Source organism: Euprymna scolopes, chromosome 5 (genome assembly GCF_053919585.1).
Source record: "Euprymna scolopes isolate OS-2025 chromosome 5, ASM5391958v1, whole genome shotgun sequence".
NCBI lineage: Eukaryota > Metazoa > Mollusca > Cephalopoda > Sepiida > Sepiolidae > Euprymna > Euprymna scolopes.
Genome location: NC_136486.1, coordinates 150,944,761 through 150,970,872, shown reverse-complemented (window position 1 = coordinate 150,970,872; position 26,112 = coordinate 150,944,761). Strand labels below are relative to the sequence as shown.

Genomic DNA, 26,112 nt, shown 5'->3' with positions numbered 1-26,112 from the left:
CTTTATAAATCTGTAAATATTTATTTTCCCTGATTTCTGTAAAAAAAAAAAAAAAACACATACGCAGATGTTTTCCTAAATATAAAATTACACTTGTAAACGTTACCAGCAAGGGAAGATTTTGCTTTAAACAAAATCAAATAGGAAAACACAATTAAAAGAATCATTTTGGCATCGGAAAATAGGCACCAATTTTTTGGATGCCGATTCCAATATCTCCAAATTTGTCGATTGTTCCGATTCCGATTAATCGTCCCAACACTAATATATATATATATATATATATATATATATATATATATAGAGAGAGAGAGAGAGAGAGAGAGCTCCACTAGAATCCCTGCTAGTACATTTCTTTATAATACTTTTGGTACTTTAAATGCAAAAAAGAGTTTCTTTTCGCATTTAAACAGACTTAAAACCTACAATATGATGTTATTAAAAAAATAGTTATTCAAATGATATTGGTTAACAAGATTTGTAGATTATATTAAACTACATTTGTTATTTATTTATATATATATTTAAACTATATATGGGAAGAGTTAAAAGTAATTCTTTAAGAGATTTATCAGGCTAATGCAATATATTGAACACATACCCCATAATCTACCATGGCAAACTCTGTAGCCACTTTACATACAACCTATATCCACTATGCAATATCAACAATCTTCTTTCTCTATTAATTACTGTCTCTCTCCCTCCACAGTTTCAGTGTATTACCCTTTTCCTGCTCATGCACCATTATTTCACTACTAATATAGCTATCACTAGATGGCGCATTTCTAATATGTTATGCAGCATCTTCTCTCCTGTTCTGATGAGAAGATTAGGCTTCGAAATACCTATGTATAAAGAGTTTACTAATTGATGTAATCTCCATATTGAATAAATGATTAAATCTATATGCATTAGTATATATTTTTATATTGTCGTTCTTTATCTTCTATATTTAAACTCAAGATATTGAGCATTTTCATCTGGTTAACATTTTTCCATAAAGATTAGTATTAATATTTATAGATCCACTTTAAGTTTCCAAAATTTTTCATTTTGTATACTTTAATTCCTGACCTCGTATATAAAACTTAGTTTCAATCCCAGCTTGCCTTGATCGACTGAAGAATAGATTTGTCTGTTGATGACTATAGTCACTCACAGATTATTTTGCTGGATCATATCTCTTCAGTGTGGCTATACAGGTAATTACTTCAAGCTGAGACCCAATTGTTTTTAACAGTCAGAGCTTCTCATGAACTGCTTCATAAATGCAGGCCACAAAATATTAATGTCGTTTATATAAACTATAGCAACTGCAGAAGAGTGCTCTATTCATTTTTTTGAAGAGCATCTTAATGCTCCTAAGGTAATCACAATAATCAGTAGATGACCATTGCTATTTATATGTAAGGGCATAAGGGGTTCATACCTTCCACAGCATGTCTGATAGGATTTGAAACTGGCATAACCAATTTCATAGTTTAATAATCACACGCACTGCTATCCTATTACATATATATTTCTTACAATTACAAAAAAATATATACAGTGTAACCCGGATATAAGATAATCGAATATAAGAAAAACGGATATAAGAGAGATTTTCTCTGGTCCCAAATTGGAGCCTGTGTTAATGTAGAGTGTAGCCCAGATATAGGAGAGCTGCAGGGATCTGATAAGAAGTTTCTTATATCCGGGTCACACTTTACTATTAAATTTTTTTATTCTATAAATAGTGTTGAAATTGGCACAATTACTTAAACTCAATAAAAATGAATTTTCACTTTTATAGCATGTACATTGTTAGTTATCATTCCAAAACAGAAAACACGTGTAAGACATACTATGAATAGAAAAATTATGAGTGTGAATTAAATACATCTTTTGGTTTTGGAATGACAATTAATGATACGTATGTATGAGGCAGTTTAAAACATGTTTAAGACAAGTTAAATTTCAGACAAAATGGAATGTTTAGTAACAGTGGATAAGCATGTAAACAGGCTAATAAAAATAACATAAGCACATCACTAAAGACAAACAATATTTCAGTTGATTCAAATGACCTTAATCATTGGTGGAAAGAAGTTTGTTGAAAAGAAACAAATGCCTTTATGCAGTACATAGTCGAAGATGATCATAATCATGAAGAGACTATGGTGAAAAAAAGAGTGGGCAGGTGGATGGGCACCTGTCAACTATGAACGGAAGGAGGTTAGTAGTAATAGTAGGTGGAGTATGAAAGAAGATGAGGTACTCAGAGGAATGAAGGATATGAAATCTGACCAATTTCATGAACCCCAAATAATTTTTTTTTATATATCTGATATCACACGTTGAAACAATGAATTGTTGCTCACATACTTTTATCCTTCCCTTCCATATTCGACCTCCTTTCCGTATATGAGTAGAACAAATGCCCAACCATCTTCCTCCAACTCTGCCTCACATTCTCTCGTTTTACTCATTTTCTCTTGCTTATGAATTATCAGTCGATGTTTGTGTATAAAAACATTTTCCATCAACGATTAAGGTCGTTTGTATCAACCGAAATATTGTTTGGCTTTAGAGATGTGCCTGTGTTATTTATATTAGTTTTCTTTTTTTCCACTATTCCCCCCCCACACACACACATATTTAAACAAACATTGTTAGAGATAACAGAATTCTCTGCTTGATTATATATATATATATATATATATATATATAGTAAGTTATAAAATCTATATGGCAATTAAGCTACACAGAATATTCTGCGTTTCATCCACGCTAGGATTCATCAGGCTTATGAATGCAAGCATGGATGAAACGCGGAATATTCTGTGTAGCTTAATTGCCATATATATTTTATAACTTACTACCTAGCTCTACCTACGTATTGAGCAGTGTTGAAGTAAATACTTAAAGTTTACACATAAATTTATACTTTTGTATATTAATTTATGTGATTAAATTAAGTAATCATATATATATATATTTATTATTTTTAACAATATTTACCTAAGTGAAATACAGCCTAAACACACACACATACACAATATATATATATATATATATATATATATATATATATATATATATACACACACCCATATTGTAACAAGTTTGAACAAAACTGAAGTGGCTAGATACAAAATGTGTCACTTTAAAATGAATACAATGCCATAATAAGAATGCATGTGCGACCTTCCATTGGCCATTTACAATTAATATTCCCTTTTGTTCAAGAAATAAATAATGTTTGTCAGTAGTTTAACCAATCTTCTGCAATCCAACTCAATAAAAACGCATGTCTTTTATACAGATCTTCTGCTTGACTGGAATTGTTCACACTCATTGGCACTTTGACGGGGGTTCCTGAATGAGTAGAAATGTAGGATCTTTTCAGGCGCTCAACGAGATCTCTGAAAGGGTCCACATATCCCCTGCCAATTGTGACAATGCCTCTCTGGTCCCGTGATGACTGGGCACTGCGTGGAACTCCTGCCGTTGATGCCGGTGTGCAGATGTCAATGGAACATGTCTCGCACTGCAGGGGCAGAATTGATTTTACATAAAACTCACTACTCTTGTGACAGTTTAACATTGCCAATGGCACCATCGTCAGGGCCTCTGCGATAATGATGACGCCTAGTGTCGTTCCAATGTAAAGGTGAGAGTTGATGACATTCATTGTTGTTACTTGACAAGAACTTTCTGAAATTCAAAGAACAAAAAGAAGACTCAGATCAATTGAACACAAATTACAAGAAATAAAATACAAAAGTTATGCAATATTTAGATCAATGAATACAACACATTTTATGTTCAATACACTGTCTTTATTTATAAATCACCGATTACTGAGAGAACTGTATTCTAATTACAAAGAGTAATGTTTTACGCTAAGGGGAAACCATTATTATTTTTTTTTTTTTTGCTAAATATTATATATATATATACATATATATAAATGAAACTAAGAAACGAAATATATCTCATACAAAGCAAACTTATCAAAACAGGAAAAGCTCAACACTGTTAAGAGGAGAAATTAAAAAATAAATTAAAAATATTAACTGAAAGATGAGGAATAAATTTGGAGTTGAGTTTCTCATTCTTACACGTATCTTTTTAACATTATTTAATTTTTACTGTTTTGAATTTTAGATGTAGGTAACTTAAAATTTTGTATTTTGATTTGCGACCAAAATAATAAATGTTAAGGGGTCAAAATTGGGGTCAAACTTGAAAAAATTTACCTCTGTGGTTTCTACGAAATTACTCAGACAATTTTTGGTCTAAACATTTGAAATCTTACATAAAGTGTATTCACACGTGGGGCAAGTTATGAACAGTACATATATGTGTATGTGTTCGTGTATGTGGGTATGTATGTGTTTGTGTATGTTGTTGTTATGTAGGTGTGTATGTCTGTATGTGTTTGTGTATGTGCGTGTGTATGTGTTTGTGTATGTGTCGTGTATGTGTTTGTGTACACGGGTGTGTATGTGTTTGTGAGTTTGTGCCCTATGGACTCGAATACGACCAAGCCGATTTTTATAAAATTTCACACAAAAGTTCTTTATGTGCATGGCAGTGTTCGTAGATAGGTTTTACTGCTAGTAACTTACATATGTAGTTTTCAGCAAACCAAAGTATTTTTGGAATCAAATTACAAGAGCATATGCTAAGGTGTTATGATTGTTTACAGCTGTTTCAAAGCAATGTTTATTTTTTTATCATACAATGAATAATAAAAGTTACAAATGATGATTCTAATCAGAACAAAATAACAATCTTTGTCAAATCTGAAATTTCTTTTTATTCTGATGAAAATTGTCATCTTTAATATTTCTTTATTGTATCACATAAAATAAATGCGATTTTAAACAGTAATAACAATAATATCTTAATGTATGCTCATCACTTTGCACATGTGAATCGCCAAAATCTATCAATATATATTTAGCTTTATCTCACAAAATATTGAGCTGCTGATATTTGCAGGTTGTTTATTGGTTTTATAGTTATCTTACTGAAGCTTTTCTAAATGATCTATATTGAGGGTCTCTCTCTCTCATATATATATATATATATATATATATATATATATATATATATATGAGTAAAAATAAAATAAAAATTACAGTGACGTTATGTTGTTTTGAGAAAGAAAAACCGAAGAATTTATAAAATCAGTAATTCCTATTACAGACAAAAGTTTGGACTCCCTATGGGAAACCCCTTAGCGGAGTACTAGCTTACTTATTTCTATAATTTCTAGAGACCAGCTCTTTCAAATTCAGATTACCTAAAAACTCCACATACTTTAGATACATAGATGATATCCTTATTTTCCTTCCCATAAACGCACAAATACAACAACTTAAAAACAAATTAAATTCAGTTGAACCATCCATAAAATTTACACACGAATCCGAACAAGACAACTCTCTAGCTTTTCTAGATATACTTATCATCAGATTAGAAAACGATCCGAGTTTCAAAGTACATAGAAAGACCACACACAAAAACGATTATATTCACTACTACTCGCACCACAATGATAAAATAAAAACTGTCCATCATTGTTTTTTTTTGTCTTGCATGCCTTTAGAATATGCAGCCCTCAATATCTTGATGATGAAATTCAACATATTTATATTCCACGTTTTAAAAACATTACAATATACGTCTTATTTCATTTCTAACGCGAAGAAAAAAGCTATGAAAATATATTCTAATACAAACAAACAGAAAAATAAAACAGATACTTCCCTATTAAACAGATATCTTTTCATTCTTACCCACACTAATAATACAAAATCTGCGACACTCTCAATAGACTTGGTATATATTTGATACAAAACAGCTTCTTTAACAATAAAACAGACATTAAAAACCACCAAGCACTCTGTCAAAACCCACATATCGAACGCCGGCTTGTAATGATTGTCATCAAACATATATAGGAGAAACACAGCATAAGTTAGAATTAAGACTTAATGTACATAGAAGAGACATAAGGAACGGTAACTACCTAAATGCACTTTTTTGCCATTATGCTGAACATGATCACTCATTTAACTTTGAGCATGCAAAAATTATAAAATTCGTTGTAGATTGAGCCAAAAGAAGACTTCTAGAGTCAGCACTTATTTCAAACACTAGCACCATCATGCAAAGGTTTTTACATTTTAGTCCCTATTATAGGAAATATAATAATCAAAGAAAAAAATATAAATACAGATCCTGGGTAATTCAGTCTATTGTCCTAAACCGTCTTTAATTTTAACAAAATGAATAAGATTAGGGAAGAAAAAAAAGTGCTTGTATATATGTATTAAAAGAACATTTTTTTGAAAAGTATATATATATATATATATATATATATATATATATATATATATATATACATTGAATAATCCAACCGTCCCACACACACATTTAGAGTTCCTGCACAGAATGGATAGGATTTTAATATTGTTTCCTTTTCACCCTCATATGCTCTATGATCGTTTTTTTTTCTGCATTTTCCTTTTTGATATTCTGATTATGTCCCCTCTAATAGGGACGAAACGTTGATCACCATTCTATAAATTCTCTGGTTTTTCTTTCTCAAAACAAAATATATATATAAGATTATAAAGTGGAAGGGTTTACTTTTGGCAACCTCATAACTCTCGCTTCCCTTATTGTCTTTTAGTCCTCAAATTCCATGAGATGTTTCTGACAAATGGAGAAGAATAGCTGTTTTCTGAGTTGGAATCTATCCATCTAACATCTATCGCTGACTAGTATTTGACCTTGAAGTAGTATTTTTTAGCTCCTTACATCAACTGCTTCATGCTTGGTATAGGAGCAATTTCACTAAAAATGAAATAAATATATATCATATATGTATGTCTGTGCAAATATGTATATTTAAACTGCACTGAAAATCTGTATGTGAAAGTTTATTTAAAGTAATAAATACCCAACACAACGCGTTGGCGTAGATAGTGTAAAATAATCAGCTAAAGAACAGACTAAATGGAAGAGAAAAAAAATAGCACAGATTCTTTTACTGATTTTATATTTCACTAGCGGGGGTACCCAGCGTTGCCCGGGTGTTTATAGGTGTATGTATGTCTGTGTGCGTGTGATGAAGGGGGATAGATGAAAAAAAAAAGTTAAGTTTTGGTAGGTAGGTAGGATCGAACCTGGAGCCTTGAGGCGAAGGTGGAAAATAAAGTGTGAAAAAAACCTGATACGTTACCCGCTAGGCCAGCAAGGGAGAGTAACAGAAAGACGTTTGAATTTATTTAAACATGAAAAACTCAACTGACAGGTGCGCATATTTAATGAGGTCAAAAAGAAATACTGTAGTTAATTTTTACTGCGAGGCATTTTTTTTTTTTGGTTTGTGCACCCAACTTTTGCTGGTTTAGTTTCTCCAAGATGTTGGTGGGGAAACCCAGCTCCCCATATAACGGGGATAGTCCAAATTGAATAGCAATTGTCTGATATAAAGGGTTTCCCCCAGATTGATCAAAAGCTGATTGCTTTCTGTACGTTCTCGGCGCAATTGCTGGGAACAATGCCTTAGTTTCAAATTAGTTTTGCTTTCATACGAAAAAGCCGAACGAACACAAGAGGGGTTGAAATAGCAAGAACTTTGTAAAAATCGACGTAAATAAATCTAGACGCGACACACGTTCATAAATCGTACATATTATGATCTAGATATAAACAGTTGTAAGAGATAGTAACCCCCCCCCCCCGAGAAGCCCGGCAAAAAAAGTTTTCTTGAACATAGAAAAATGCGCGCACCACATATTTGCCTTTTATATAGATTTCAGTTATGAAACTTTATCTAGGATAAGCATGTATTGAACCGGTAAGATTAAATATACAAAAGGCTAGAAGTGGTGTTGGTGATTGGAGAGAAGCAAGCTTATGAGGTGGTTATGTGAATGAAAGAATGTATTATTGTAGAAAGGAAAGTGAACTTGGGTGTGCAAAAGATAATTGTTGGAAGTTTAAATAGTGAGTGTGTAAAAGGAAGGTTTGGCATATGTAGGTGAATTTAACAATGACCGAAATGAGGACGACAGTATAAAACATGTAAATAGTGGATGATAAAGACTGATGGTTTTTTTTTGTTTTAAATTATTTTTATACAAAGTTTAACCTCATCACTTAACTGTCTCCACAGCCAAATTGATGAAGAACCAACACAACCCATCGCGGTTTCAGAAACAAGTTTAGCCTTTGAATGATCAGCTGTCAGTTTTATACTAAACATCAGCTGAATTAAAAGTCAAAAAGTTCAACCTTTCATCTTGAACTCATTAAACATTTTCTACCATCATCAATTTTAGATTTTATTTTTAAAGACAAATATTTTTTGTCTGGATTGTTGACACTAAAGAGAACATAATTTTGTAATTCATGAAGTTAAAAAAAAAAATTTTTTTTTTCTAGTTGAAAGTTTTTAAACTTTTTCCGTGTTAATATTTCAGATAATCCGTCCTTATTTAAGGCAACTTTATTTTCCATTGATCTAATCTTTATTTTAAAATAACAAACTTCTACATTTTCTAACTCCAGAATTTGGAAATACAGGGTGACCCAAAAAACAAAGCATTTTACAGTCAACGGAGAAAAAAAGGCCAAAGACCCTAGTGTTTTAATGTGATGTTTTGAATATAATAAACTAGTTATGATCAAAGTTTCATTTCATTCGGACAAAACACTAAGAAACGGGGCCTAATTATAGTTTGGGCCCGTTTTTTTTTGGGGGGGGGTCACCCTGTAATTATTGCACTATAGATTAAGTTTTATATTTTTAAGTAATTATTAACTTAGTTCCTTAATTATTAAACTACTGTCATAATCAAATCAAATTGATATATTTAAAAACATTATTCCTGATTAGTACTAAGTATGTTTCATCTAGGCATCGTAAGCAAACACTACCGTTAGTATATTATACTTTTCTAATTTAAAGATATTCTATATCTTTTCCATTTGAAATTTTATACTTCTTGATAACCACAAGAAGATAATTTTTACCTAGCTCAATTTTGTCACCATTTTAAATTTCTTGAAAGTAGGTCTGATACTGATTAATTCCAACTCCTAGGGTTCCAAAATATTTGAATCCATTTCCTGGTTTTAAAGTTTTCCAATATTCAGACTGTTAATTATTTTTTGTCATTTAACTAAAATTTTAGAACTTCTGACGGATTCTTCAAATCATTTGAACACGTTTTACCCTATTTTCTTTTTCTTTCCAGTGGTTTTATTCTCCTTATCCTCTCTCTCTCTCTCACAATTTCTAGGCTTATAAGCAACAGTATTGCAGCCATAAAATGATCTAAATACCAGGAAAAATATTTTTCTCTTTTTATATCAAAACCTACTGTATCTACCTGAAGTTGACCCAAGAATTAATATAGCCAATAATAAAACAAAATAAAAAAATCTGACTCAGACTCCGGCTCCGTTCAAACCTCCAACTCTGGTTACAACTCCTTTAAAACCAGTGCAAATTTAAAAATAAGACATTTTTATACATTAAGTGATACACTGCCATCAACACCAATTTTGAGTCCTTTGGCATTTGAGTTGCCACTTTGAAAACTTTGTATTAACATTGCTGCTTTTTATTTGGTGGAGCACAAAGTATTTTATTTCTGTGTTTGTACATATTAGTACTGGTGTAATCTACTGATCTGATCTCGCAATATATTAATTAGCTTTCTTCAACTTATCCTCCTCCATCTCCCACAGCCAAATTATATTTCATATGCCATCCTTTTTCCTGACACTCAATCAATAGATAACCATGTTGCTCATATTTTCTGTCTTCAGCAATTGCTAAATTATCATCCTAGGGTATAGTCAACTCCAACATAATTCTAACGATTCTTTTCTTCAAGGTCTGGTCTTTGTTGTGTAAGGTCCAGTGGAAATACCAATGTATTCTGGCGGTCTACTTTAGAGTTTCATTTTCCTTCTCATCTTTCATCGGTTAACTGACTTTTCACCATGCATGTCTCATTGATCTTTTATTTTTGGTAGTTGTTAAACTTCTCTACTTTCTGATCTAATAGCTTTTTTTTTAAATTTTATTTTATAGCTTTCAAGACTTAGTTATGCCTCTATGTGTATCAAATTGATGCCAAGTCACAATTGGACAGAATATATTTGAGAGTTCCTCTTTTCCTAAATCTGCATTTATTATCATTGTCTACTTTGCATCGTACAAGTTTTACGGGGAAAAGCATTGCATCATAGGTTGATTTTATTAAGAACAAAGTTTGTGCTCACTCTCAAGATCTCATCCATTCGATCTTTTGGTTCACTTTTCCCAGCAAACGCATTGACGACTCTTTAGATATTTTTTTCTTCATTCCTTATGAATTTATTTGGCTTCAGTTATTCACGCAAAAAGTTTAAAAGTTCTGCACTGGTATCATGGAGAGCACGAACACTATCCGTGTGCTCTAAGATGTTAATTGCTATCTGCGTCACTTCTTCTGCCTTCCTCTTCTTCCCACTTCTTACTTCATGTGGATTATCTTTAATCTCTTAGTCATTAGAGAAATGGAGCGTCATGACTGTTAATTTTGCCACCTTGTACTCCTCATCAATTGATGCAATGATCTGTTGCCATATTGAATAAGCATGCTCAATACAGTCGGGTATTTCAGGTATAGCTACCTTTTGAACTCATTGATGAAGCCATTGCATTGAATATACTTTATCATTCTGTTAGCAACAACGCCAAATGCAATCTGCTCATCCATGTTTAGCAATGATATACATCAAAATTGTCCTTACACCTTGGCCTGCTTTTCTTTTGGTAAGTAGCTATCTTCTGCAAGGTACTACTGTTCATCAACATTTTCAGTTCTCCACATCTCTCTTATCAGCAGAAAAATCCTCAAGTAGAGGCGTTTAAAGTGCTTATACACCTTGTAGCCGATACCATCATTGCCTGGTGAACTGTTAGCTTTTGCCTTTCTAATACAATCATCAACTTCTCTTTTCGTGACGTCACTTATATCAAACATTATGCCTGGTCTTGTTGGATTTCTTGCACCTCAAGTCAATGGTATATTTTCTTCTGTTTTCATTGCAGTGTGTTGTTTTCAGATGCACTTTTACCTTTTCCTTGGAACATTTCAGCTTTCCACTCTTACTCTCTGTAAACAAATCCTTAGCAAATATAAATGAATTTTTTAGAACTTGTTTCCTACACTGTTTTTTTAAATTTTTTTATTTTCATTCTCTTGACTTTCCTCATTTCATTCATAAACCTCTTTACATGTTCATATTGTTGCTCCAGCCAAACTTTTTCTTCTGCAGCCGTCTTTTTCTCTATTTCCCTCCTGGATCGTTGACTAGCTTTCCTTTGTTTTGGCAATTCTTTCTTGTCCATTACAAATCTTTCTTTTCCTTGCTCAAAAATTATTTCTTCAAAAGTAAAAAAAAAAAAAAATGACTTGGGTTCCATCAGCTTGAATCGAAACCAAAACATATAGCACTCCAGCCTTAGTCATTACTGTTTGAGCTATGTTCAGATGGATAAGATATAGTTTAAAATAAACTGACTTTAATGCATAAATGTATATTTTTGTATACATACAAATAACACGTTTAGTCAATTTATGCCTGCTAAGTTCTAATTTTTAAAAAATGTCGACTCCTTAGCAGCTATTTTTATCAGCTTTGATTTATTTTTATATATAACAATGGTCCATAAAACATGCAATCATTTGACACGTTTTGTACCGCTCTGCGATGTTGTATCTCTAAGGAGATACAGACACACAGATAGAGTGAGTTTTATGAATTAGATTATTATTATTATTATTATTATTATTATTATTATTATTATTATTATTATTATCGATATTATGTACAGAAACCAGCTTGGAATGTAGTCGACTTGGATTTAAATTCAAATTTTATTCTGTCAATGAGTTTGATAATTAAAGTAAATAACTTGTAGAAACTAGTTCATGGTTTGTGTTAGAGTTTATAATATATACTAATTGAATACTATTTAAAATGAATTTAATGATTTTAGCTTGTTCAAACTTTAAAGAATTATCGTGTCGCAAAATGTGAAGAAAGAGTACATGCATAGAATTATTTTTTATTATTTCTTCTATATTCACCAATCCTTTTCTTTAGTTTCTGTTGAATTTTATCTATGTATACCTGGTGCCAATTATAGCATGAAACAGTATATATACTCACGGTGAATGTAAAGGTTTTGACGTTCTTAATGCTTGTCTCATTTAGTGATGTAGTTTGTAGACTCGGTATTCTTAGTTTATTAAGAGTGTTACAAATGGTGCTATTTAGTGTGTACAAGTGAATACACACGTATCATTTATATAAAATAAATGTTACACATTTGTCTCAATACAAGTACTGAAAGAATTATATTTTACTTTTTTGTTTGTTTTTGGCCTGTTTCTGTTGAATGTGCTCTTTTTATGTAACTTTTCTCTGACTTCTTTCTTCTGTGAAAAACTGCTGCACATCAAATTTACTAAAGGTTCCTTTGTCACACCATTACAACAATGATATATTACTATTACAATGGCATTTAAAAACGAGGCTACATCAAATAGTGGACATTTTCATATTTGTGTTCAGAGATGGCCGTTTTAAAGCCAAATTTTGTGAATTTGGCCTTGTTTGAAACAGTTTGTCATTCAAAAATTATATTTTCCCTTTTTCCAAGTGTAATGTATGTACGAAGAAAGGAACAAGCAGAATATTATCATTTATAGAATAGGATATCAAATGTTGGTCAAAATTTTTCTGATTTTGAAAGGTTGGTTTTATTGTTTTATCTCTCTTTTTCACTATATATATATATATATATATATATATATATATATATAGAGAGAGAGAGAGAGAGAGAGAGAGAGAGAGAGAGAATATCAATGTGTTAATAGAAAACTCTAACTACTTTTAATAAAGGTTAAATTTAAACAACCATTGAAAATTTCTTTCGATATCATCTGGGATCATTAGGTGAAATTATTGAGTAGATTCATTGTGAAAAAGGGCTTCTTGCAAAACTAAATCAAACTGAATATAACCCACATTTGAACACCTACTCCTAGTAGCTGTTTCATAATTCATAATGATTGATTACTTAGTTCGGAAATTAATCTTGTCCTAGTGCTAACAGATCAGGTTGTCTGAAGATACTTCTTGACCTAAAATGCACCAAATATTGATGTAATTGCTTATTTCCCTTTGCAAAACAAGATTGAGTTTTGCAAAGTCCAAAAACAATTTTCTTCTATAAAACAAATACATAATATACATATTAAATAAAATATTTGAAGATAAAAAGAAGTTTAAGTATAAACAATTCTTCCAAAAAATTACTGAATTTAGCATTAAATAACCTGAAAATATTTTATATTATTTGGATTTTTTGGACTATTGTTCTGATCTTGAATGTTTTCACAATGTTTCGGTCGATGTAACCTCCACCCTTCTTCAGGTATATCTTAACAAACTCAGGACTTCTACCCAGTCATGGCTGATTGAACAACAGTATGCTACCTCTGTCGATGAAATAAAGAGTTTTATTCGAAATTCCATGCAGATTCCCAAGTTCAAGAGAAAGATTCCAGAATTCGACACTTGAAAATAGTCGAAAGTGACATCAACCGAAATATTGTAAAAATAACACTGAAGATGAGAACAGTAGTCAAAAGAATCGAAATAATGCAATACTCATCTCAAAATTTCAGAAACGTAATATGGAAAATTATTATGTTGTAAAAAGAAAACAACCAAACCATTTGTATATACAAATATATAAACATATATGCATACCTAATTGTATATATATTCAACACAGTACACATATACACATATGAATGCTCACACACAGCAGAAGATAAGCAAATGAGAGAAAGAGAGAGCAAATAATAATGAGACAATGTTTTGTGTATAGATAACAATGCTGAAATATGTTTTGTTTTTTATCGGTAATGCAAAGAGCTGAAACCAAGCAGAAAAGAAAGAAACGATACATAACCATGAAGGTTTCTTTTTATATTTACTGATTAAAAGAAATCATGATTTGTTATCAAAAGAAATAAATCCCCTATTCTTGGAGTTTCCGTTTTTCTCGTTGAAGTTTCCTTCTGACAATGAGAGAACATAACAATTCCGACCAAGTGCTTTCAGCAGTCATCGTCGTTTGTGCCGAACATGACAATAACCATTATCTCAGAGACAATGATTCCTTTTCATTGTTAATGGGTTAGTTTCGTTTTGGTCAAGCCTTCATTTCTCTTGCATTTAATAAGAAACCCACAATGTAAGCAAAGCTATAATAATACCCTTGTTCCAATGTTCATATTTTCTTTATTACCTATTATTCCCTGTTTGGAATGATAGACTCACCCAGATACAATGAAAAGAGGACTTTAGTGTTTACTGCTCATAGATTAATACTTATTGGCATAAGAGTTCCCAACAGTTGATACAAAAATGCTTATATGAAGGAATCAATATATACATATATATATATATATATATAGAGAGAGAGAGAGAGAGATAAAAAAAAAGGAACAAACCAAGTTATGTGTTCATTAACGTTTCTTCTTTATTGGAAGACTTCTTCTGGAAGAAGTCTTACAGTAAAAAAATGAAACGTTGATGACCACATAATTTGGTTTGTTCCCTTTTTTTTTTATCTATTTCGTTGGAACGCTATTTCCATTAATCTCATATATATATATATATATATATATATATATATATATATATATATATATATATATATATATATATATACTGAAGTGCAGTAATAACACAGGTTGTATAATACTGTAAATATAAAGTCCAAATAAATATTAGCATCGATATTTAGGAAACGATCTCAACCAGATAAAGAAAGCTCAGTATGCGAGATAGAGCAATAACATAAATGGAAAATTTGAGTTAAATTATATATAATTACAATAAACTTTATTGTTTAACAAAGGAGTACAAATAATTATTAAAGTCTTTTCCTTCATCCATGGATTTCCAATAAATGGCTTATCTCATCAAAGGAAATGTTGTTAGCAAAATAAATGTGGTTAATTATGAATTCTACTGATCAGCACATAGATTAAAAATTATACTGAGGTGATGAGTAAACAAAATTCATAATTACCCATTAATTATTATCTATTTAGCTAACATACACATTAATTATACCCATTAATTATTATCTATTTAGCTAACATACCCATTAATTATTATCTATTTAGCTAACATACCCATTAATTATTATCTATTTCGCTAACATACCCATTAATTATTATCTATTTAGCTAACATACCCATTAATTATTATCTATTTAGCTAACATACCCATTAATTATCATCTATTTCGCTAACATACCCATTAATTATTATATATTTAGCTAACATACCCATTAATTATTATCTATTTAGCTAACATACCCATTAATTATTATCTATTTAGCTAACATACCCATTAATTATTATCTATTTCGCTAACATACCCATTAATTATTATCTATTTAGTTAACATACCCATTAATTATTATCTATTTCGCTAACATACCCATTAATTATTATCTATTTAGCTAACATACCCATTAATTATTATCTATTTTGCTAACATAAAACCATTTATTGAAAATCCATGCATGAAGGAAAAGACTTTAATAATTATCTGTACTCTTCTGTAAAACATATATTTTGTGGTAATTATAATTTAATTCAAAATGTTCATATATATATATATATATATATATATATATATATATATACACACACATCTGCAATAAATACTAGAAACAAGTTGGTTTCATGATGCAAACACATGAAAAAGTTAAATACAACCAATTTGAAATAACATAATTTAGCAATAAACAAAAAATAATTCACTACTACACATTACTATGTACTCAATATACTAAACCTTACCTTTTTCTCTTAATAATAATCATAATCTATTATGTACATTAAGAATCTTTCAATTATCTTAATCGTTTGTTTTTCTCCTTTATTTCGTTATTCTTTAGTATCCGACATCGTACATATTAACAGCTTACATACCAAATCTTAACTCTTGAATTTCATGTCTAGAAAACACCTTTGAATATTATCTAAATACTTATATTTAACTAAATGTGATACTATTAAAAACCCCTTATTCCTATCATTCTAACTCTAAATTTTCATCTTCATTAGTAACTCTATTAATTGGGAATAAAAATTCAAGATGTTTCGACGATAGTTCATCTTCAGTACCGGTTTGCAATTACAAACCCATGCAATTCATCCGTCAATAGATTGTAGTTTTATAAGACCAGTTAATATTTCTTTAATAATAATAATTTCTCCATCTAAAATTATATTAAAAACTCCTTATAGTAATAATTATGCTCTAAAATGATTGCCCCAGATGCTCAAATTAATATAGGCCCTAATTTAAAAGATTTGATCTTTCCATATTATTGTCTAATATTTTAAAACTACACATTCACTTTTTAACCTACCACATTAGTAATTTATTTATCTGAAATTTTATCAATTTTTATATTAGGTTGGTGCAAAAACAATACCGTTTTCTCATGTATGTTACTTTTATATATGATTTTCGAATTAATTTATTGAGATATATATATATATATATATATATATATATATATATATATGTATATATATATATATATCTTATAATATAAAGTTGAACGTGTGTGTGTGTCTGGTGATGAATAGGCTCCTACATGGTTGACTATTATAGAAAACTGATCACATATAATGATAGAAGATGTATAGATAACTGGATATATTTTTCATGTTTTTATTCAATGTAACATGTTTATTCAGCTCCAAAACCATACAGTGTTTACCGATGTATTGGAAAATTCAAGTTGCGTCTGATTCTCTCTTTAATACGTTAAGTTTGGGAAAAGGTGTTATAAATAAAAAAAACGGAAAAAATACTGTTAAAAACTCGCTCACAATATGTTACCGTGACATAGGTTTACATATATTCGGCGGGTTTTTAATAGCATTTTGTCTAGTTTTTTATTTATAACACCTTTTCCCAAACTTACCGTGTTAAAGAGGGAGTGAGGCGCCATCTTGAATTTTCCAATACATTGGTAAACACTGTATGTTTTTTGAACTGAATAAACATGTTACATTGAGTAAAAACACACAAAAATATATCCAGTTTGGCAGAAAAGTAACTTATCTTGCCTTTGATAACATTTATTTGTTATATATTTGTTTTTTGACAACTTTTTCGAATCTATGTGTACAGTAATACAAACCCTATATATATATATGTAGCCATGTTATATATCATTTTGAAGAGCGTTTTTCATTCTATCGAATTGGGTTATTTGTTACCGTTCTCAATTTCTTCAATTATTTTTTTGCAGGCTTTTCGACAGCATGGCCAAAATTCAAATCCGCACAATTATCTTGTTCCAGTTCAAACTAGGTCAAAAAGTTGCCGAGACAGCTCGTGATATCAATGATGCATTTGGCCCAGGAACCATTAACAAACGTGTGACACAATGGTGGTTCAAGAAATTTTGCAATGGTGATGAGAGTCTCAAAGATGAAGACGGTTATGGCCGGCTGACTGCGGTTGATAACAAACATTTGAAAGCAGCCTTAATTGAAGCTGATTCCGGCAAAACCACGTGAGAAGTTGCTGTTGAACTCAGGGTTGACCACTCGACTATCATTCACCATTTAAAGCAAATAGCCAAGTCCAAAAAGTTGGATAAATGGGTGCCGCATGAATAGAATGATAATCCAAAACACAATCGTCACTTTGAGGTGTCTTCTATGCTCTTTCTGCGCAACAAAAATGACCCGTTTCTTTAGCAGATTGTGAAGTGTGATGAGAAATGAACCCTTTACGACAACTGGTGACATTCAGCACAGTGGTTGGATGCCAGAGAAGCTCCATAATACTCTCCAAAGCCAAAATTGCACCAAAAAAAGGTTATGGTGACTGTTTGGCCGTTCTCAACCATCACAGCTTCTTGAATCTGGGCAAAACAGTTACAGCGATACAGGGAGTACTGCCAATAAATCAACAAAATGCACCAGAAGCTCCAAGGTATGTACCCGAGATTGGTCAATATGAAGGGACCAATTCTCCTCCATGACAATGCTCACCCGCATGTTGTTCAACTGACTCTGCAGAAGTTGAACGAATTGGACTACAAGACTCTGCCTCATCTGCCATATTCACCGGACCTCTCACCCACCGACTATCACTTTTTCAAGCATCTCAACAACTTCCTGCGCAAAAAATGTTTCAAAAGCAGAGATGATGCCGAATTGACCTTCAATGACTTCATCGCTTCCAGAACTCTGGATTTCTATGCTAATGGGATAAATAAACTTGTTTCTCATTGGAAAAAACATGTCGATTCTAATGGTTTTTATTTCGATAATTAAAGTATATTATGAAATGAGTTATGATCTTTTGAAGTTGAATGTCAAAAAACATTTTTTGCACCAATTTAATAATACTTTATAGGTTACTTAAATCTTTGGGATTTTGACTATTTATTAATAATAATTTTACTACAAATACTGCTTATAAACTGTTTTTATCTTATATAAATATTTTCTTTTTTTTCTATCAATAAATGGATAAATAGATAAATAAAAATGTTTTATACTTTATTGATTTAAATATTTAAATTAGTCTCAATCTTATAGACAACTATCACCTTTTGTGCATTGCTCTATCCCCCTTTTTTATAAGCATCTCATTTTCCCTTCTTTTCATATATCTTTCACCTTGACTGACTTACTCGCCATGGCCTGTCCGTTTGAATAACTGCTGCAGACCCAGCCAACACACTCTACCAATAATAACTTCTGTTTGGTTTTTCTTTCTTTCTTTTTTCTATCTTACCCTCCCCCCCCCCTTTTTAATACTTAAGCATTCTTAATTTTTCGATTCATTAGGGACTTACTTGTGCTTAAGCAGTTTTTTTTTTTAAATGCTCACTGCTTGGCTTCTAAGTTTCGAAATTGCTGGATTTTAATGTAAATCCAAACCAAAATATAAAAAAAATATAACAACTATATTTTATTTTGAACTTAAGCGAAATTGAACTTCCACCTTGAGCATTTGGATTGAACTTTATGTAAATGAAATGGATTAATTTTATTCACAAAGGATTACTACCAACTACTTTGGATGCCTTACCAGTAAGATTTGTTTTTTTTTTTACCTCCATTCAACCAATCTTAAACCAGTATAGAACTTAATAATAGCATCCCACTTTTTTCAAGGATTAATACTTTATTTGGATACCAAATGTCCTTTTTTTTGCTTTCAACACTCATTCTCTTTCGCGATGTCCCTAAAAGGGATTTAATCTTTAATATTTTTCTTTGTATGTGCTATTTGGCTAAATAATTTCGAACCAATATTAATATTTTGCTAGTGTTTTTCCTCTAAGGAGATGTACTTACATTGAAAATCTATAGGCTAAGGAAATTATTTTAAACTTTGTATTCTTTGTTTCAAACAATAAATTTTTATTTTGAAAAGTAATTCTTTCTAAATGAAATTTGAATATATAAACTCTAATATATATATGGAGAAATGAAAAGGGAACAAACTAAAATAGATGATCATTAACGTTTCATCTTTATTTAAACTTTCTTAGGAGGAGTAATTTTAAAAAAATAAAATGCCAGTAAACTATTTGAAAATATACTTGTGTTTGTAATGTGAAAAGGATGTCTTTGTTTTATTCCAGAACAAAATTAAAGCTGTTAACATTCAAAGTGTATATACAGTTGTGGAATGAAGTGAATGAATTTTTTTTTATATCATGTAGCCGTTAGCCATTTAAAAAGATATGAAATTCCTGTTCTTTTTGGGATTAATATAACCATTATAATTTAAATGTTAAATGTATAATTGAAATGAAATCATTGTTTCTTTGTTTTTATTATTAATTCATTAATTATATGTATTAATTATTATAGGTATTTTTTGTGGTGTAAAGTTAATTAATGTCTTAAATTAAGTTATGTTCTTTTAATATAAGTTTACTAATGAAAGGAGATAAATTTTAGAAACCTCCATGTTGTTTAATTGTGCTTGAGTATGCAATAAGTGCTGATTCAAGAAGTCCTGTTTGAGATCTATTTAAAATGAATTTAACGAGTTTAGCTTCTTTGAATTTAAAAAATGATCATTTCCACAGCAGATATCCTAACTGTAATCTCTGAACGTATATACCACTCACTGGACAAAGCAGAGGAGGCTTAGAGCGGTAGCTCTAGATATATCTAAGGCTTTTGACAGGGTATGGCATGAAGGTCTTCTCAGGAAAATCAGATCATACGGTCTCACTGGAAGAATACTTAACATAATTAAATCCTTCTTAGATAAGAGAAAAATCCAGGTTGTCCTCGACGGTCGTACATCGAAACAATGATATAAATGCAGGAGTGCCTCAAGGGTCTATCCTTGGACCTCTATTATTCCTAATATTCATAAATGACCTCCCAGACAAAATTGTCTGTGAAATGGGTATATATGCTGATGATACCACGCTCTATAACAGACACGACAAGAAAACAAATGAACACATATCTAAAGAAAACGCAGAAACACTAAAGGATGACCTTCAATCTGTAGTGGAATGGGGACAAAAATGGATAGTCACATTCAATGCTGCCACGACTAAACTTGTTTCATTCAATAATTACAAGAAACCATCTCTACAACCAATAGCAATGGGCGAAGACTCATTATCTGAAAGTACATCTTTTAAACTCCTCGGCCTAACGTTCACAGTAAACATGAGTTGGAACAATTACATTGAGAGCATTACCAGGACCGCTGCAAAGAAGGTAGGTTCTCTCTACTGTGCTAGAAAGCTACTAACACCCGAAAGTATCCTGTACCACTATAAGGCCACTATTCGCCCATGGAGGGAGTATTTGGGCTGGTTTAGTTTGAAGTTAAAAAATGATCATGCTGTAATGAATGAGAGAATAATGCTTTACATTCAGTTTCTACTATATGTATGAAACTACAGCTAGAATTTTAAAAAGTTAAATTATTTTTCTTTAATAGAACCCAGAATATTATTGCTCTTTGACTCCCCCCTACCTGATAAGAGGGTTTGCTTTCCTTTTTGTCTGTTTTACATTATATTAACCCCCTTTTGGGACATTTAATGCTGAAACAATTTGTTAAACACAATTGAACATTTTACCTATACCAGGGAGGGGAGATTGTAATAATACTAGTGTAAACTGTATTCAGAGATTATATGCAAAAGAAGTATCATGAAATATTTTATAATAAATTCATATATATGTTATCGAATGAAATAATTTGTACTATTAAGTATAGTGAATAAGCATGAAAGCAATTAAATCCCAATTTTTTATTTCAGATTTTCAAGATTGATATTTAATATATTTTTCTTCAATTATAGCAATTTGCAGTGTCAAGAGATTATTTGCAAGAACTAGAATTTAGTATTATGGCTCATAAAAAAAGAACAATGAATGAAAGAAATTGGCAAAGGAACATCTTTGCTTCAAATTTCTAAAAAAATTTAAATAGGGATCATCAAGCAATCAATAAAATATGTCAAATGAGAATCAATCAAGGAAAAAAGTTTCGGGCTGAATCCAGGAATTTAACAAAGCGAGATCTACAGAGAATTAATAATAAACTCAAATGAGGAAGTTAGTTTGCAAAAATTACATGAAAAATGGGTTTTCAAGCTACATGACTCAAGACAGTTTTTAAATGCTAATAAAAGGGAGGTGGCATCGTGATATGAGCTTGAATTATGAGTAATGAGTTTGTGGGTTCATTTAAAGTGTTACTATAATTTTCTAGATGAACATTTCTTTGAATAGCTTGATAACTAGTCTTTATTTAATTGTTATGCACCAAATCATGCATCAAAGTTTACCAAATCCCGGTTGAATGAAAAGAGATTTATTGAAGATTCTTTTATAGACTGACCTTCAAATGACAGTGACTTGAATCCCATTGAGAACCTGTGGAGCATTCTCAAGAGAGTTATTCATTGTTATGGAATGCAATTCGACAGGTTGTGTGACCTCTGGGATGCATTAAACGTTGCTATAAATAACTAACCAGCAACTAAAATTGCAAATCTAACATCAGATCTTAACAATAAGCTGTAAAGAGTTATTGAAAAGAAAAGAGCATTCGCATAATAAATTTTTGGTGGTTCTATTCTAAAAGGAATTTTTTATGTTTTTTCTTTAAGAAAATGACGAATTTGTTCTAAAATCTTTTCATATTAAGTTTTTACATAAGTTTTACAAGATATAATAATGTAAAAGTATCAAAATAAATAGTCAAATTAGTTTGTTTTGTGAACCCTGGGTCATATTGGTGAATTCAACAGTTATCAGTTGTACCGTAAAATCTTCTACTTCAATCTATTGAACCAACTTTCATACAACACAAAAATTACTTAAAACACAAAATTGAAAAAATTTTAAATATGCAAAATCAGTACCATTTAACTTGAAATCCTCTCTATTTACTTGCACCCCCCCCCCCTCTCCATGAGAGCAAAGCTAGATAGAAGGCTGTTATTTTATGTGGGGAATATCAAGCTTTCCAAATAGGAGTACTCTGGATGGAGCAAAAAAAAAAAACAAACTATTTTTCTTCCTCTGACCAAAGACTAAATAGATACTAGCGTAAAGGCCAACATGATTCTAGAGTTTACATTCAATAAACTAAATTAAGCCAGTTTCATATTTTTGAGGCTGATTGCTATCCTTCTCTTTGATTTTCTTTGATGGCATTACTACCTTTCTTAAAATTTACCAACTAGTCTTATGAGAAACAGCAGCAACTCCAAAGTCCAACCTTTCCACAGCTCTGTTGCATTGAGGAATGTCAGAACTATGTCATAGGGAATTTTGGTTCTTAGCTACTAAAGACATATTGGTTTGAGAGTAGCATTATGGCTGCAGCCAATTAAAGGGGTTTGGGTTATTTTTAACAGTCATCTAATGCAATGCAGATTGATGATAATGTTGAAGATAATGACCTTCCTCGACAATTTGGATGATGCCTGTTGATCTTAATGTTTAGGGTAACATGAAATTCTTCATGCACATTTATGAACAGGATCAAAAGCATATGATAAAAACATCTCCATGTTCAACATTGCATTCAAAATCAAGTCACTCAACAGCGACAACTGCAGGATGCCAACATATTTCTAAATTGTGCAATTGAAACACATTAATGTTAAATATTAGTGATGAATATTTTTCCAAATCCGATACAATTACTGATTCTGATTTTTTTAAAAGAATCTCTAAATATTTAGCTTTAGAGTTGTTATTTTCTTTGGAATTCTTCAGATTAATGTAAAATTTCATGTAATATGTGCATATATTTTCACAAATTTAAAAATGCACTTGAGGGGAGGATATTTAGATTTTAGTTTAACTGCTAGTTTTACATCAATAAATTAGAAACAGAAAATTGAGTTTTAATGAAAAATAAACAATTAAGACAATTACACGAACTGTTTTTGCCATCGAAAAATAGGTACAATTTGTTCGGATTCCAACATTAATTAGTCCTTAATTTTCAAATTAATCTTCCTAATTAAATACTCATTTAAACTATTTGAAGGAACACATATATTAATATATAATACTCAGTTAAACTATTTGAAGGAACACATATATTCATATATAATACTCAGTTAAACCATTTGAAGGAACACATATATTCATATATAATACTCAGTTAAACTATTTGAAGGAACACATATATTCATATATAATACTCAGCTAAACTATTTGAAGGAACACATATATTTATATATAATACTCAGTTAAACTATTTGAAGGAACACATATATTTATATATAATACTCAGTTAAACTATTTGAAGGAACACATATATTCATATATAATACTCAGCTAAACTATTTGAAGGAACACATATATTTATATATAATACTCAGTTAAACTATTTGAAGGAACACATATATTCATATATAATACTCAGTTAAACTATTTGAAGGAACACATATATTCATATATAATACTCATTTAAACTATTTGAAGGAACACATATATTCATATATAATATTCAGTTAAACTATTTGAAGGAACACATATATTCATATATAATACTCATTTAAACTATTTGAAGGAACACATATATTCATATATAATATTCAGTTAAACTATTTGAAGGAACACATATATTCATATATATAATACTCAGTTAAACTATTTGTAACAGAATGTTTTAGCTTTACTTTATACAAAGAAAAAAAGTTTACTTTTTTTCTATTTACCTTTGCTTGGACTTAGAGCATCAATAGCTGTATGGCAATCAATACTTGATTCTTCCAGTTGTGTAATCACATTCCATCTAATAATGGTGGTTCCTGTAAAAAAGAAAAAAATGTTAATTCTTTCAGAAATAGTCTGACTTCAAACAATTAAAAAAAAGTTTCTTTCATAAATAATACATACTTCAAATTGACATCTGCCGACATTGGCGAGTGTTTTAAAAGACTTCCTGTCTAATCTTTTTCAAGATTTTGGAATATATATATATATATATATATATATATATATATATATATATATATATATATATATATATATATCAAGATAGTCATGTTTACTGAGATCTCAAAGAAGGCTGAAAATATAACAATGGGTCGAGATATGCAAATATTTAGATGACCAGGGTAGATTATAATTCAGCTAAAACTTTTAAAGATAAAAACAAAATTATTGAATTATAAAAACGAAATAGTCACTATCTGTAGACATAGAATAAACCTTATTTTAGGATAATAACTAATGAAAGTTTAAACTAAATAAAAACAAACACTATAAATAAACAATAAATAAAAAATTGTGACAAGATACGGTCAAGTTAGTTTACAACAATGGAGCATCCTTTTTACACATTTATTTCAAATTTAATTTTCAATTTATGTGATAAAGCAAAATTTATTATTACCCATATCTATTTTGCTAATAACATTTCCTCTGATTAGTTCAGCCATTCATTGAAAATACATAGATTAAGGAACAAACTTTAATAAGTAATATGTACTCCTTTGTCAAACATTAAATTTTGTAATTCTACATAATTCAATTCAGAATTTCCATATTGAGCTTTGTTTGGGATTGATACTAATATTGGTTTTGACTTTAGGTTGACAATATTATACAATCTGTAATCCTACGACACTTCAGTATTTCAATTTATATATTCTTGTATAGATTTATATAGGTCTCTGATGAGTTGTATGGTATGCCATTCAGTGTAACATGTGTAAGACGTACCATATATATCAAATAAAATGATATGAATGTATTATAAATATACTTGTGGTATTTGAATCGTTTACAAATGATATATATGCTCTGAAAGTGCAATCCATTTTCATTGACTTTAAATAGATCTAACAATTTAAAAACATCTGTATAGTATATATATATATATATATATATATATATATATATATATTAAAAGCATATATACTATACTATTAAAAGATTATATATATATATATATATATATATATATATATATATATATATATATATATATATAAAGCAAAACGTTTTGTATATAGATTTCATGGATAAAGCACTAGACTAATTTTTTTATATGCATTCATGAAATATTTGTGTTTGGAGGATGCATATGTTCCTAAATTTATATAATGATATATAATTTCTAGTGTGTGCATATATAAATATATATATAATGAAGTTGATGTACTGATTACCAAAGTTATGTGAGATATGTTAAAGAATGACAATCCCTCTCTTTATAAAATACCTCAAACATGCAATTAACAAATACTTCAGTAAAATCTACTTATCCACATGTATGCCCACATATATACGAATAACCTTGGACAGAAGTTTTGTTCTCACTCATGTGGTGAACATCTCTCTAGAAAGTGTGCTTAAATTAGTTATTAGTTTAATATAATATGAGTTACTGCCAGCCTTGTTACCCAGCAAGAATTTTACCAAAAATTTCATGAAAAATTTTTTTTTAATTCAA

General features: G+C 30.2%; 1 protein-coding gene across 1 annotated transcript in view; it reads right to left on the bottom strand.

Annotated features, from left to right (window-relative positions):
• Positions 1 to 3,100: 3,100 nt before the first annotated feature.
• Positions 3,101 to 26,112, bottom strand: part of LOC145277020 (leucine-rich repeat serine/threonine-protein kinase 1-like) — a 611,216-nt gene continuing 588,204 nt past the window's right edge. Inside the window, exons 34-35 of the mRNA XM_080128624.1 lie at positions 24,371 to 24,463; positions 3,101 to 3,699 (exon numbers count right to left, since the gene is read on the bottom strand). Of these exons, the coding sequence (XP_079984750.1) occupies positions 3,248 to 3,699; positions 24,371 to 24,463 (545 nt within the window). The 3' untranslated portion in view covers positions 3,101 to 3,247. The remainder of the gene's footprint in view (positions 3,700 to 24,370; positions 24,464 to 26,112) is intronic.